We start from the raw sequence: 17,074 nt of genomic DNA on the forward strand, positions 1-17,074 counted from the left end.
CAATCTATCTGGGCATAGCAGTTGGACAACCGGATCTCCATATGTCCCCAAATGGGCACTGCAGTCCCTCGTGTCGTCGGCGACAGGCACACAGAGTTTGAAGTCGATCGTCGGACAATTCTCGGGAAGAGTCGGGATACATGAACTACTATTGAACTACTATGGCTATTTTAGGCTATTTGTCGTATTAAGAAACATGTTATGCCGTATTTTATACTTTGTCTTATGACGGTGTTCCGCTTTTTTTTTAGATCATGCTCACATCTCAACGCAACACGATGGGACCTTGTAGGTTTTTTCCCAGGTTATGGATGCCAGGTTGAAAGTGGTTAAAAGGTCTCACCACCCCCCAACATTTTGTGTTGGTACATTATGCGATGACAAGGTTCCAAATTACAGTGGCTGTAACGAGAACCTCAGTTATCACCTTCCTCTGGGCTCAGTTTACATTTCATGACAATTAGACTCAACAGGATGTCTCCGTCATGTGGGGTCAGATTGGTGATAAAGAGGCCAGTAGTCCTGTTTTCACTGTGACATGGCCTGGGAAAGCTAATCCCTCTCCCCCCTCAGTCCCATGTTACTCTGCAAAACATCTCTGATGATTTACTGTATTCTCCTCCGTGTGCTCTCTTACCATCACAGTGATGACATAAACCGCCACAATGTCATCGTGACAGACGCATGAAAGCAGAGCTGGAAAATGCGGGATCATACGATAACATGCTTTCCCAGCAGAAAAAGCCATTTATTTAAACTTCCGACACAGTAGATTTAGAGCTATGATAATCGGCTCACATTTTCCGTGGAGAAGACGAGAAAAGCATATTTGTTATGGGAATGTCCTCCCTTGAGCGTCGGGTGCATAGTAAACAAGGCTAAAAGGTTTTTAAGGCTCCGCTGGCGTCCTCCCGCTGTGACCACTCCAAGCATCGTGTGTCATCTAAAGTGAGACAGGTTATGATTTGAAACCTGATTCAGTCACAAATGTAGGTCAAAACATGTGGAACGTGACAAGTCTTTGAGGGCAGACTGACCTAATCCTGTGCTGCAGTCACATTCCGCCACTATCTCACCTTGTTTATATGAGGTTGAGAAAACACTTCAAATCCACTAATCCCAATCACTTGTGCCAACTCCCACTAACTGCCCTATTACAGCAAAGGTCATTTTGGCGACATTTGAACTGCAACACCTCCCGTAAAAAAAAAGAAGAGCCAAGGAACATAAGGGGAGAAATAACATTTGAATCATGTGGATCTCGGGATCCATGGGAACTAAATGTGGCCAGCCTATGACGTCAGTCATCTATGACATAATGTATGATCACAGCCCCATTGACTTCCATGATAAAATTTCAGTGAAATATTAAAGAAAGAATAAAGCATTATGTGAAAGAATCTATTGGCAGCGTGCCCAAGAAATGTGTCGCTATTCGGTCTAGGTTTTGCAAGATTAGCTCCGGACACACAGGCAGACACACAGATAGATACATAGACGCTCTTCTAAACGATCTAGATCCTGCAGAGCCACGCTGTAAAAAAACAAATCTGCTAGATCACAAAAGTCGGCTATATAAAGGGGTCATAGGGTACATCAAGGGCTAAGTGCTTTGTATTACGCCGCTGTGAGCTAGTTGGAGATCCAAACAGTTAAAGACCAAACAAATGAATAAAGGTTAGTGTGTTTTTTCCATTGCAGATAGATGGGTATTAAGTCGGTAAATCCTCCTGACTGTAAACTACTGCTGAAATACTGACCTCCAGGTCAAAAGGATGGGAGAGTTGAGTATCACTGAGTCTGTCTGACACACATTCATTGTTATCCATCCCTCCAACGCTGTCACAGTGAGGCAATCCATGGGATTTAACTGGACGATGCAGCAACCATTTGAATGCAATCTGAATGCAATGAGAAGCCACCATCACAGTAAACAATGTAAAATCCTGAGTGTTAGTATTTAACTCTAGGAGTTATATGTACATTTAAATTGTAAGTGTACATTTAAATTGAGAGTTAAATGTACACTCTGAGTTACAAACAGATGAATTAACATTGAGGATTTTTCTGTGTAACAATGGCTTTTGGACACTCTCTTTCTAATCTTCCCTTCCCCAACATGACTGCTAGCAAGATCACTTCTGTAACAAAGTAAAATAAAACAACAAACCAAATAAACAATTTCAATAAAAAAAAAATTATAGTGTGGCATGGAGACACGTGAGAATTGGGTTAGGTGGGGATGACAGTATCAACAGATGACTTCTTAAGCTATCTGCTAAGCGTGCCAACACATTCTGCCAATACAGCCCCAGAATGAGAATAAACACTTGAGGAGAACAGACTGCGTGTGACTGCCTGGACATTATTGGTTAGAGGATTTTACAGCAGCTTTGATTACAATAATCCTTCAAGAGAAACTGTGTGGAATTAAATTCCATCAGACAAGGAGAGGGTGTGAAGCTTTGATTATTTAAAACTGTGTAGGCAGTCTTCATGTTCTATGTGGGATCAATTAAAACACTACTTGATAAAACCTTTACTTGGTTCTTGGTTAAATGGTAAAATTCCCTGCTGTAAAATAAAAATATCAGATCAGCTCTGTGTTAATAATTATATTGCTTATTTGCTTCATGACAGAGCTGCACAGGAGAGAGAGAGAGAGAGAGAGCTGTGTTAGCTAGATATGAACTACCATCACTATAGAGAGTCAGTCAACACTTGGTTTAGTTCCATGGCCTTTCAGGCTTCTCTCCTCTGCCTGTGTCTTTGGTCCTGCTGTGGGGGGTTTCACCCTCTGCCACCCACCATGTGAATAATGAGCTCCACAGATAGCAGCCAATGAAGCAACCCCCTCCTCAGCCAATGAAACTTAACAGCCATGTCCAGATCAGGTCCTTCCTGCTGGGACTGACCAGAGCAACTTCATTCTCCTCTGCCACCCACACATTCACACAAACACACACACATTGCCTCAAAAAACCCCAAAAGACAACCTTTGTTGAACATATTAGTGATGTGTCTTTTGTTGATCTGTACTTACAGCAGAAATACCCCCCTCCCAAGCGATCTTTTAGTTATTATAGTAGGCATATTTATTTTGTGTACCGGTGTGACAACCCATTATGTCAAACTGGCTGTGCGCAGCCCTTTACTCTTTCACTTACTATAATGTAGCTGTAAAAGTGACAGAGAATCCAGACAGTGCCAACTCGACAGCCATTTCCACCACCACAGCGTGCTTTGAGGTGTTGCGCTGGTGGTGTGGTCTGTCATCTGTGAGGACGAAGCAGGGTGTTGAGACGGACGTCTGGCCTCAACATGACCAAAAGGTGCTTTGAAGTCTATCCAAGCGCACAACAATCCCAGCCATGCCCCCACCATAAACCTTCAACAACCGCCACCTACTTTATCAGATCTTTTCACTGCGCCCCAAAATATACTGCCCACCGCCAAAGAAAAGAAGGCCACACGAAGTCCTGAGTAAATTGCCATGACACACTCTTCAAGTTTGTAGCCAGCGAGGAATGTGATATTTTCCCTCTGCATATGCTGTTATTTTTCTTCTTAATAAAGATTAATGCATATTCAGACCAGAGCCAGTGCTACCAATTTAATTTTATTGGACTGATTGACCTAGAAAAACACTACCGCTGGAGAACTTGGACCGTTTCATTTTTGCCGTGAGAAAATGTGGGGGTTGGGAGCAGGGGTTGGGAGCAGGGCTTGACAGCGTTCTTTTGAAAGACACTTTTGAATGAAAGACATAGTAGCATTCCAACGATTGTCATTCAAGCAAACCCGCTCCAAAAGCTTCCTAAATGCAAAACTAAGACACATGTAATCCAAAAGTGTAAACACTCCTTTATTCTTATCCTGGAGTGTATAACTAGGGTGTGATGGGTCGGGACAAAAAGAGCGGAATGAAAAGAGGCACCTGGGAATTTGAGTGAGTTATATGAAAAACATGCACGACTCATTGCCAACAAATAGCATGTCTCCTGATAATGTTGCTTCCTAAGGGCAAATGTATACTTTGTTGTATGTCTGTGTTGCCCAGCGAAAATAATGGGTTTTCAACATGAATAATGTGTAGCAGCGTGACATTGGGTTTAACCGCTTGAACCCTAGCATCCTATTCTGGCTGAGGGTGAACAGTAGGTGAAAATAGCTCATCTACAAGACGTCGCAACAGATTGGCAATTGTGTTATCCTTTTAGCATAACCTTTGACTTTACTACCTGTACTGTTAATAATTGTGTTAATAAAGTATTCAATCAATCAATCCGGTTAATAACGTGAATTCAATCAATCAATCAATCCGGTTAATGACATATATAGGGTTTAAGTTGTTGAAGCTTTTCTCCTGGAGAAGCTGTCATCAGCTATACCATAGCAAAGATTCGTGATTTAATGTTTTCAGCTTAGTGATCACCATTCTCTAAGTGTCACTGTTGAAGAAGTGTACAATGAACAAACACTTTTGATTCTGTTTATTAGAAATACACTATGTGTTTTTTTTTCTCGAGGACTTCTAAATAATGAGCATGTGAGCATGTCCTAATGACTACGCAAGCCAAATCATGCAGGCATAATACACAGATTCGTTTTTCTTTTCCAGGCCTGGGTAATGAATTGCGTTGCTTATTTGCAGGCTGGCTTTTAGCTGCCTAAAGTCAATCCTAGCATTTGATTTGGAGTCTGGATCGCACCCTTGGGGGAAAGCAACCCTGTTAATATCAGCCATGCTCTGAATGTGGAAAGCTTCTTGGCCACTTCGGCACACTCTCTCTCATACACTTGCAGAAACTTTAATTCCCCCTTTTTTTTGCCCCAACAGGAACCGAGAACACCCTTGAGTCTTTAAACTTTTTAGGGAGCACATCGAGGCTCCTCGAGTGGGATGCCTTAACAGTAGAAAGATAAAACGACAATAGCTCATAGAAATGTCTGCTGCCTGTCCCCTTGGCGTCTCTCTGCTGAATGGAGCTGCTCTGCTGGACTAGTGTTATGGCATGATAATGACTCCCCAGGCCTCCAAACGCCACCTCTCTCTGCCCCAGAGAAAGGGCAAGCAGGTTAATTATCATGACAATAGGGACACTAGGAGTGGGGGCCAATTCTGGACACTGCATCTGAGATGGCCCGAGATGGCTTTCCCCTCTCAAATGGACGACGGGAGGCTTTGATATCCTGAAACGCAGACAGATGGACGGGGTCACAACATCTTTGTCTAAATAATTAAGCAGCCCTTCCACACATTATCTTCACCGGCGGGGAGCTCCCTGTGGCTCTTTAACAGAGCCCAGGGTGGACAGGCCTGTTGCCCTCACCGCACTCCCTGAGAGCCACTGCCTTTGTCTCTCTGTTTGACTGTGAGCTGTTCATGAAGTGAAGAGGCTAATCAGAGGGTGTAGAGCTATTCATTGGGAGCCACTGTACAGCATGTGCCCATTTGGTACGATTGTTAAGAGCTCCCACTATAGTTCTGTGTTTTCACACTCACACACGCACACACACACGCACACACGCGCACACACACGCACACACACACACACACACACACACACACACACACACACACACACACACACACACACACACACACACACACACACACACACACACACACACACACACACACACACACACACACACACACACACACACACACACAGCCCATAAAGTACAAAGATGGAGATGTGAAGTGTGGCTACAGTATGTGCACTCCTGAAGCCCTGAGACGTGGACCCAAATTAAACAGCGGTATATTGTCATGACCTAGTTAGTTGGATGGATCAAGAATAACTGAACCAAAAAATAATATATTTCCTTGGATATGAAACAGGAATAGAAATCTTGAGGGACCTTTTGAAACTATATGGATAGCCGAATAGCAGAGCACTGTAATACCGGCGCATTATTGGATTTTAAGATGTTTCATCAAATCCAGCTGCCGATAAATTATCCTCCTCCAAGTAGGGTAAAGAAGTGCAAAGTGACATGCTTGTTAGAGGAGAGAGAACAAGAAGTCCATTAAAGAATCTCTGACATTTGCAGAGTTTAAGCAATGTTGGATGATTATGAAAACAGTGTGCTGTGCTTGGACTTGCAGCCAGCGAAAGCCTTTTCAAACATAAAAATTCTGATGAATGACTGGGGAATGCCTGGTGCCAAGAACCAATGTTGGCTATCACTGTGGAAAGGAGAGAAACAAGCTTCACTGCATTATGCTGAAAACAAAGGATTGCCTTCTAAAGGAGCTACACCTCTACTTTAAAACCAAGAGTCAAACTTGATGACAAAAGAATCTCACATATATTTTGAGTCATTGAGCAGGCATTTCTTTCATAGATGTATTATGTTTTGCCTAGGGGTTTGAAGATTACCAGATGCTATTAGTAATCCTTTTAAAAGTATCTTACTGAATGGTTAATTTATAAGCACTAAGAAATTCACTGACAACAGTGAACATCCCTTGTAAATATTATATGCAAAGACTTTTTTTATTATATCAAATAAAATGTCAGATGAATGACCTAGCCTATACATTCCATTACCTATATACCTGTGTGTTAGTGCTAGGTAATAAATATTCCAACCTCTAATATTCATCGAATTTGGGGGGAAATTTGCATTTGATTGTAAAAAAGACCTATATGATTAGTGGGCGTGGCTACCGCGCAATGTTTTATAGTGTCAAATCTGTGTGCGCTTCTGTGTGTTCAGTGCTGGACAAAAGAGATCGAGGATTTAGTGGTAATGCCTCCACGAGTCTGAAACACTTCCAAATGATGGTGACATCATTGTCCAATCCTGTATTTTCATTCCAGCCTTTTCAACCAACTTGGACGCTACATGCTTGATTGAGCATCCTGTCACATAACAAGCTTTACTTACAACGCTTGCCTTGCGCTGCTGAAACACTAGCTGGAATAATGTACTTGTCTGGTAGGCTACACAAGTCATTATTTCATGTTTGACACCATTCAAGTAGAACTATCAGAACGTGTAACCCATGTCAAATAACGGGTCATTACAATACTTTTACAAACTAAGGCAGTTAAGTGAAAACATGAAATAAATATTAGTTAACGTTACCTAACCTTGTTCTTGGCAAGAATTGTGTCATGGTATCAGGCGCAAACAAATCAGTCAGCTCCATATATGGGCACAAAAGGGAGCATGCCCATATATGGGCACATACCGAAGACATCAGCGATCTCCATACATGAGCATATTGGTCGGAATGGCAGTGCGACGTAGGTGTGAGGGATGCCTAGCAGCCCGAACCTCTAGTATTCAAAATACGGCTATTTTAAGACCAAAATTCTAATGTAATTTCTGAGCTCAGGAAACAGCACTACTGTGTGTAAGTATAGAATTAAAAGGCAGGACAGTGCACAATAACTACATTGTTCTTAACATTGTCAACTAATTCAAATTGTCATGGTGGAAGTGATTTGAATTCCAACACAACGTAGAAATATTTTGACATCAAACAGATGTGAATAAAAGACATTGATTGTGATTAATCACAACAAAAACTGGGCCATGTTAAGTCAGCATAATGAATAAAGTCAGTCCACATTCCCTGTATTTCCAGTTAATCATCATTTGTAATCCCTTGATTGGCCAAAATGTTCAGCACACAAACCCCTAAGACCAGGCCATGCATTTCAAGGAGCATGATTTATGTTATGGTCATCAATAAAAAAATTAAAACATTTACATGAGAGTCTATTTGTTTTTACTGTGCCCCATGCAAAATTAATCAGTCATATACATAAGTTATGGTGCACAAAGACAAGGATTAAAACTAATTTGTACGCTTCCTGTAGGATATTCAGACATGTTTTCCTAATGCAAAGGAAACAGGGGAGAGAGGAACGTCAAACATAGACACGCTGCCATGAATGGTCAAATTGTGCATAAGTATTGATTACATCTTGCCCTGCACTGTTCATTTGATCCTGAGAGTTAAATGAACACTCGCGATTTTAATGTGTATTTTAACTCCTCATTAGCCGACAGCACTGAAAGCCTCGACAGGAACCGAGTGCATCATCTTAATTCTGTCTGAAACCTAGTGTAGCTTGCCCACAGGATGTGATTTCCGATGCAGGGTGTTGTTAAGCTGGTTCTCGTCTGCAAGCGAAACTGGCATGTGAGCCACTCTAGCTGTGTGCAATGCCAGCTATATGCCGTTCTGTGCCTACGGCTCAATATACTTGGCTGTGCACCGGTGTCGCACACCACAAATTGCAGATTTACAAGCTCACAACACCTTGCACGCCCAGCGACGAGTTGTGACCTTGTAGATCGGCTATTTTCTGTGTGTGACACTGTCTTGTGACGAAGTAGCTTTACAGTCTGCACAGCACACTCTGCGAGGGCCCTGTCAACAGCTCCACAAGGAGCAGAGAGAACATGTCAGCAGTATCTTCTCAGAGGAGCCGTCAACACCTGCTTTGTATCAACCTTCATCGGTAGGGTACAGGCCATGAAAACACAAACAAGCAGTTCGGGGAAGTGCTCCATGGCATAAGGCCTACTGAAAATTAACAACAGCGGAAATAATCATACATTACCTTCATAAATCAATAGGTGGGAGGCGCAGTTCATGTTTTCTCTCATTAAGTCTTACTTAAAAGTGCAAACGGATAGCAATGGAAAAGAAAAAGCAATCTAGGAAGCACCTATAAATCAAGAGTATCCTCACAGGGGGATTCTCCCCAGCCCTCTGTGGTTGAACTTGGAGCTATGATGATAAACTGAATATCGCTCTGTTGTATCTAAAAACAATAGGTTTGTTGGATTCATTACCTTTGAGCACTGTTTGTGATTCTGGCACCACACCAAAGATCCATTATTCTGTAAGAGAAGAAGAGAGAGAGAGGGGACAGGGGAAGGGGGGCATGAGTCATTATTTTGAGCTCTGTTGAAAACACAATTACAGTCATCAATTCATCCAATGAAAGTATTGTGAAATCCAAATCTCTTCCATCACCGTACATGTAATTACCAGTTTTTAATACCAGAGGCCACACACACGCACGCACGCACGCACGCACGCACGCACGCACGCACGCACGCACGCACACACACACACACACACACACACACACACACACACACACACACACACACACACACACACACACACACACACACACACACACACACACACACACACACACACACACACACATTTTACAGCGTGACTTTAGGTATGCTTTGTATGCTGACTGTGGCTGTGTGGGTAACATAAGCAGGGAAGTAGGGTCACATCGTCAGTGCCAGGGAGGACCTCTGGTCAGTTTCAGTGAAGCATGGTGACCTAAGCTCTTCTAAAGCGCTGTTTGATCTCTCAACAGACATCCCTGAGGTCATTGCGGCAGGAACTGATGTCAGCACTCCTGTGTAGACAGCAGATACCTCCAACCCCCCCCCCCCCCCCCCACAATAATTGCTGTGGAAGTGCCACTTTCTGCCTCCCAACAAGACAAACATAGGTCCTAATTGTCCTGATACCTCTCTGAGAGAATCGTAGGAGTCCTTGGGAGAGCGCGTAAATCACTTAAGCTTGTGGCTATTTTCTTCCAATAAAAATACATTATGTAATTTAATAACTTGTGGTGTCCCTATTTATGTAATTTCAATGCAAATATTTTCTGCCATAAAATAACAATTTAAAAAAAAAATCGAAATAGTTGATCAACAAGCTTGCAATGTGTTGCATGCATTGCGACACGTTGTGAGCTGGTACATCGGCTATATTTTCCACGTGACCCCATGATATGACAAAGTATCATTAAGTAAGTAAGTAAACAGGGCTTAAGTGGTTAACATCTTTTTGATTGAACATAAAAGGCAACCAGAGGCTACAAGAGGTTCAAGCACTGTGGTGGAGAGCTTTGTCTTCAGGGTAGAAAGCTTGTGTGCTGGCTTCATGTCTTATTGACTCATTGATTATGCAATTTCTTTTAATAATCAATGAACAAGAGGAAAGCTTAAACACAAAATGAAATGGCACATTCTTAGAAAAGGTATTGTGTTAGAGCTCCCATTAACAAAGGTATAAATAAGCAATGAGTGGGTATTGCACCACTATAATATGGCACTGAGGTAGTTAAGACAGACAGGGCCTAACTTTAAAGGTCTGCAGGCAAAAAGTCTGCTTAAGTTCAATGTCAAGTTCAAAGCCTTCTTCAACAATGTAATCCAGAGGAAATTTCCCATGAGACCTCAGGAGAGAACTTATCATTAAAGGGTTTAATTTGCTAACCAGTACCAGTAAGTGCTGTGCTTTTGGTGTCAAGGATAACGGTCAGGGAGCTTCAAAGGAATTCATGATTGTATGGTCAAGTCCAGAACAGCACATTTATTCCACCAAAGGTGCCGATAATGATACAAAAAAGAAGAAGAAAAACAGAAAGTCTGAAAGCTTAGCACGTTAGCAAATCGAGAGACTAGTTTCTATATTTTGCACGTGTGGATACAATAACGTCTTTCAACGTGATTGAAACTTTGAAACAGAAAGATACCTTAGGTGTTCACAGAATACAATCTCTTTACTTTGGCAGAATGTGGATCACAATAATGTGTATATTCAAGGAGATATAGAACTGTACATATGATTGAAATCCTTGTTGAGTGTAGAAATGTAAGAAAAGTGATCCATCAGTGTTGGACAAATTCCCCATTGGTGACACCCAGTAAATAAAACCTTGACATTTACACTGGCAGCCAATCCCTCAAGATAATTTATACAAGTTGTCACAACTCTAGACCGTGTCCTAAATCACCAGTCCTGTTTCTGACACCTCCCCTTTGCCCATCCGTCAGTGACGACAGGTCTAGATCCATGGAGCAGCTAATTTTGCAGTGTGACACTATCCCTCGTTGCATAGTAGCTCAGTGGGATGTTGCCCCAGCTGTCCGGGTCTGACCCCACCATGTCAGGGACCAATGGGGAATAATTATAGGTCAGGACTTCATCCCTGTGACTCACCCATGGCATTCCTCAGTCTGAACATTATGCAGTCCCGACGCCTGTCAAGGACTCCCAACTAGGCTGAAATGTTCTGCAGATATCCTCTATATAGGAAGACACAAGCCCAGAAGGTTTGTTCTATGTGTGTGGCTGAGGTGAGCTTGCAGCCTTTTCGGTGTTGTCGGAGTCATGTACAGGGAATTCATCCCAGAGAGATATGGCTCGTGTCAGCTGAGAAGTCAGAGCAGGTGGCCAGGGGGATCGCTGATTCGCTGTATTGTCTAGACATCTGAGAGGAACATGGACAAAAACCTGCTTTACCTTTGAGGTCAGCATTCCTCCTTTTGAAAGTGGAAATCTTTTGTTTCTTATCGGCCTCTTTGATTTGGAGTAAACCAATCTGTCCCGCTCAGGCCACCTGCTTCTCGAGCGCCAATGAATGAGTAACATAGACCCATTCTAAGTGACTATGATGACTCCTTGAACTATTCTGGACAGGTTTTGAGTCAGAGAGCACAGACTAGTGTCCCCGAGTGTCCTTCAACAGCCCAGGGGTTCTCAGCTGACACCCAAATAGCTAACCCTTCAGGGCACATGTTGAGAGCAAAAATAAAAGGGTCTCAAGATTTAGAGAGAGAGAGAGAGAGAGAGAGAGAGAGAGAGAGAGAGAGAGAGAGAGAGAAGAGATGTGTGCATCAGTGTGTGTGTGTGTGTGTGTGTGTGTGTGTGTGTGTGTGTGTGTGTGTGTGTGTGTGTGTGTGTGTGTGTGTGTGTGTGTGTGTGTGTGTGTGTGTGTGTGTGTGTGTGTGTGTGTGTGTGTGTGTGTGTGTGTGTGTGTGTGTGTGGTGGGTGTTCATTCATAAATTATTCACTTTGTATGAATTATTTGATAGGGGTTGTGAAAGTGAGCTAATGTGCTCTCTGTCCACATCCAAGGTTAATAAGAAAGTATGGGTGATCAATTTCAACTAATGATGGTCTGAAGTTGTCTCCAGTTAGGAATGCGGGCTGTTTGTCAGAGGAGGTAACTAGAAGGGTGTAGCAGCAATGGGGATGAGGGGGAGGTAGACTTACAGACAGGACTGTCATGGTTTAACAGCATTTACAGTGAGGTGAGGCCAAGCTACATAGACCCCTATTCATCCGCTGTCTTCGCTAATGAAAAACTCCACACATGAGAGGAGCTCTGGCTGTGGTTTTATTCCACCACGAGCTATTTAATATCAAAGGCAAAAACAAGGGGACACGGAAAAACTACTTTCCAATGTTTTTTCTTCCCTGCGCTAAAAAACACAAATCTCACACAAGTGCAACACTTAAACTTCACTACGCTGCACGTTGGAAATGAATCGCTGAATTTAAGATGTTCTACTTTTATGACTTTGAATGTAATAACAAGACCTTATAGACACACCTTGTTTTTGGCTTTACAGGTCCTCACATAAATAATCCACTACAGGCCCGATGCTTTCAGAATGCATTAGTGAACAGAGGCCCCAGTTCGCTCTTAATATTTTAAAGTGTCCAAGGCTAATATTTATGGCTGGGTGTTCCCCTCTGTCTATTGTACTGGGGTGACATGTTCCCCATAAGTGGAGTAAAATGTCAATAAATACATCTGTATTTGGAAATAGTATGACATTAATAAATCTATCGAAGCTATAAATCTGACAACCAATGACCTACCCATGAGTTTCCCAACTCTGTAACACCACGGTCTGTTTCCACTTCACTAATTCATAATTTGTGACAATTAAAACGGCATCTGATTTGCACCCTGATTCAGCCATATAAAAGAACAGACTTGGGTACGAGTCCACAGCAGCTGCAAGCGCTAAATTCTTTTGTCAGCTTCACACCAGTATTCGGAGAGTGTACAAATTGATTAGAAAAGCTAATTATGAAAAACAGATTTTCTAAATTCCAGATGTAAAAATGTGTTGGAACAAATTGGCTCTTGTACCATCTAAATGAGTCCAAATCCAAATGAGAAGCAATCCCTCCAGAGTATGTTATACTTGTAAAAAATATAAAAAGTAAATCACCAACAGTGGGCTAACGTGGCCCTCTTTGACATACTGCTGAAACATTTCATTTCCATTAGAACAGAAAGCATTGTGTGTCTTGGTTTCCTTATCGAGTATTAAATGACCCCTAAAGGATGAATGCTTTCCGAGTTGAATTAAGGGGTCTGCCGTCTCAATCATTTGAGTGGAGCGCTGAAGCGCCCGTCGGCCCATTGCTGTAATAAGATCTGCCAGAGGAAGCAGATCCACCTGTAGGTTGGGCTGACTGAGCATGCGCCGGCGTCGAGGCAACACTACATGAGAGCTTATCACATTTAGCCCAAGTGGGCCCCTGCATTTAGCAGGAAGGTGACCTCAAATGGAGCAGCATCATACCTAATATATGCTCCGCCGCACAACAGTGCCTCGCACCGAAAATAGATGATCTACATAGCTCGCACACCAAGTTGCAGATGTGATGTGCTGTGAGCTTGTAGATCAGCTATTTTTGGTGTGCAGGTCTGTTATGTGACGAAGTATTTACATCAGATTTCAGAAGCTCAGTGTGTATATCCTCTTCAAGCCTACGAGGTGTGATGCTGGCATTTGGTGGCAGGGCCATGGGCCGGGGGGAGGAGAACCATGTGTTTTTGCAGCTGACTAGACACCCCCCTATACGTGCACACAGTCTGCACACACACACACACACACACACACACACACACACACACACACACACACACACACACACACACACACACACACACACACACACACACACACAGTCCATATCCACATGAAAGGCCTGTTGAGAACACAGTACATAAAACAGTCCTCCTCACTGAGTATCAGCAACAATTGCCATCTATTCTTAGACCCGCAAGGTTGCTCATGCAGACACCATTATCAACTCCCCAAAAACTACTCTTCAGACAAGTATTTCCTTCTCATTTTCTCCCTCAGTGAATACACCCACCTGATGTTAGCCACATCGGAGACCGAAGCTCTGCAGTCAATTATCAAGACTATTAGCTCTTCATTTAGAGGTGGAACCTCATCAATTACCTTTCAATCTCTTTTGACTTCTGTTCTCAGTGGGCTGGTGGCTGATTTCATGCCTCAACTGTGACACATTTGCAGTCCCCATAGCAAACCCCTGCAAGGACAATAGCCTACCAGAATTCTTGCCCAGTTGTTCCATAGGAAATCATAAGATTAATGAATGCTCTCAAACAGCAAGATAAGACAAGACTTGAGAGAGGGAGACAATGCACTGAGAGTTGATTCATCGCTGCTAATTACAGTTTAACATCACTTTACAATGCATCCTCCTGACAATTAGAGAGCCATTAATGCACCTAGTGCTTATAGAGAACGAAAAGCCTTGCAAATGCAAATGAGGCAAGTAAAAAAGACAGGCAGTGGATAGAGATAGATGGTGAAAAGGAGCAGAGGGTAGAAGGATCATTGGCCAAGTCCTTGTTCTGGAGTCCTGGCAGAGAACAGTGTGTCCAGTGGAGGATGAAAAACAACTTCTGACACCACATACCAATTCACCCAGAGGACAAAAGCTAATTCCTTAGCAAATAACTTCAAACATAAACTGAATCACAACAGCTCTGTGGGAATGCTGGTCTTAAAAGGTCGTCATTAATTTGAGAGGCAGTAGCTGCACTTGCGTGAGGGCAAGTTAAGTTACCCATAAAATAAATTGGTTACAGAAGAGCCCACCAATATGACGTCTTAGTGAAGTCCCTCACATGTAAATGCATAATGAATGTTACATGTTAGGCTACGTTAATCACACACAACAGAAGGAACTGGCTTCATTGAAGCAACGTATAAAGCATAAACCGGTATCCAAATAATACTGCAGTAGCCTATGTTGTTTATCCATAACTCATTTTGTATAGTAATGAAATGTGTGCTATTATAGCCTTGGATCAAAACTACCATAGATATATTTTTAATGACATCTATGATAGTCTTGATCCAAGGCTAGTGCTATTACTAAAGTAAACTTCATTGTCATATCGCATACCTGTGCGGAGATCTGTGGCCAGCAAAGGACACTTTCCATTGGGAAAGATCCCTCATTTTCCTGCCAGTAATAATAATATTATAACACAGAGAGGCAACAAAACTGTAGGAAAAAGTATGTCAGCACCATTATAGTGACCTGCTGCTCAGTGCTCATATCACAGTGTCGGGAAGCAGTTTTAATGAGGTTTGTCTAAAACAGGGGTCTTCAATGCTGAGAGAGAGAGATGAAGCAGGGACCCCCACTACATATTGTATAAGATTATGTTGCAGATTAAACCTTTTCATAGATTTCATAGATAGCTTCATAGACTTGTTTGACAGCACTGTCACCGGTGTTGGATTCATGTTAATGAATATTTTAAGACAGTTAACCACTTAAACCCTCAATACTTAGAAAACTTACTTGATCTGCTCTTTTTTCCCCCCCAAACCAACACCAAACCTCTTAGCCGAAAATAGCCGATCTACAAGCTTACCCTAGAGCTTGTAGATCTGCTATTTTTGGCTAATGTTCCTCTCAGAAAACTAATTATAGGGTTAATGTGGTTCATGTAAAAAAAAAAAAAAAAAAAAGGTTCCTATCACACAAACATTTGGTCCCCCCCCCGCCTGGCCTGTAGTAGCTCTGAGTACCCCCCCCTAAGGGTCCCGGACCCCCTGTTGAAGATCCCTGGACTTTAAATTTAAGAATGATTCACTGACGAGATAATACAACACTTGGCTTATTTCGTGTAGCCTATTAAATAGAATCCAGATAGAATAGATCAGTGAAAAGTTTTTTTGGGGGACAACTAAAGCCTATCTCTGACCACCACCACATGCTCCTACCTGAGAGTGCTTGAAGAACGCCGAGATGCGAGTGATGTGCAGGCTGAGGCATCTCGACGCGCATCTCGCTCGGTAAATACTGGCAGTGAAGAAAGTGTCGTCCTGCTGCTGCTTCCTCGCATGCACGCTTCCCGGGGCTATTAACACTATAATCCATAGACACAGGGTCGCACACTGCACGTTTATTACGTTCCTGGGAAACATGATGGTCCGACTGTTGTGTGTATTTAATCCCTCTCCACAGATCGGACTACACTGCTGTGTGTGTGTATGTGTGTGTGCTGTAGTGTGGACTCTCCGCTGGAGAAACTAAAGAAACTTCAATTATACACCAGGGAGGAGTCAAGGGGTTGATGCGCTCTGCTATTGGACGATCTCCTGGTGATTGACATGCACGGTGGGTGTCTAGCAGGTATACCAAATGTGCAGGCCAATCAAAGATGTGAACATGGTTATTCGATGTGTTAGACTTGATGATGGTCAGTGGTGGAAAAAGTACTACACTTTTTTACTTGATATTATTACTAGATATACTCTGTTACAAGTAGAAATCACGTATTCAAAATGTACCTTGAGTAAAAGTGCAAAAGTATCGGCATCAAAATATACCTAAAGTACCAAAAGTAAAATACACAAGTTTTCAAATGTCTAAAATGTAAAACTCTTTTAAAAATGGCAAATCTACAAGGTTGTGAGTGCAACATGTTACATTATTAAATCTATGTTACTGAAATTCAGTGAGTGTTTTCCCAGTGTTTAATTCAAGATAATAAAAATAAATGTTGTGATGACAATCAACAGGCACTGTATTTGCAAGTGTATTGTTGACATATAGTAACAGGACAGTAGCCAAACCTAGTTATCAGTGATTGAAAATGTGTACAACTGACTTCGGACAGGAAAATTGTCTGTTGGCTTGATTGTACAATGTTACAATAAATACAATTTAATCACCACCACCTACAGAGAACTTGACAGTATTGGTCATCTCTAGTGGCTGTGGTAGACAGACCTACTGCCATCTACTGATGGTACAACTGTAACATGTAAACCAGACAGGTTGTCTGAATCAAGCCCTCACATATGGCCCCGGTGAAGCATGCCAACATCCCAGGGAAGCCCTTTCCGTTTAACAGTAGCTTGGAAAAACTATTGTACATGGAAAACAATTAAAACCATCCTAAACTAAATTCCTCAAGAT

The 17,074-nt window shown here is 42.3% G+C and overlaps 1 protein-coding gene across 1 annotated transcript in view; it reads right to left on the reverse strand.

The window, feature by feature from the left end:
* Positions 1-16,148, reverse strand: part of anos1 (anosmin 1) — a 42,942-nt gene extending 26,794 nt beyond the window's left edge. The window contains exons 1-2 of the mRNA XM_084083830.1: positions 15,874-16,148; positions 8,827-8,874 (exon numbers count right to left, since the gene is read on the reverse strand). Of these exons, the coding sequence (XP_083939956.1) occupies positions 8,827-8,874; positions 15,874-16,077 (252 nt within the window). The 5' untranslated portion in view covers positions 16,078-16,148. The remainder of the gene's footprint in view (positions 1-8,826; positions 8,875-15,873) is intronic.
* Between the last annotated feature and the right edge of the window lie 926 nt (positions 16,149-17,074).

The sequence above is a fragment of the Gymnoscopelus microlampas genome (genome assembly GCF_963454915.1).
Source record: "Gymnoscopelus microlampas genome assembly, chromosome: 17".
Taxonomy (NCBI): domain Eukaryota; kingdom Metazoa; phylum Chordata; class Actinopteri; order Myctophiformes; family Myctophidae; genus Gymnoscopelus; species Gymnoscopelus microlampas.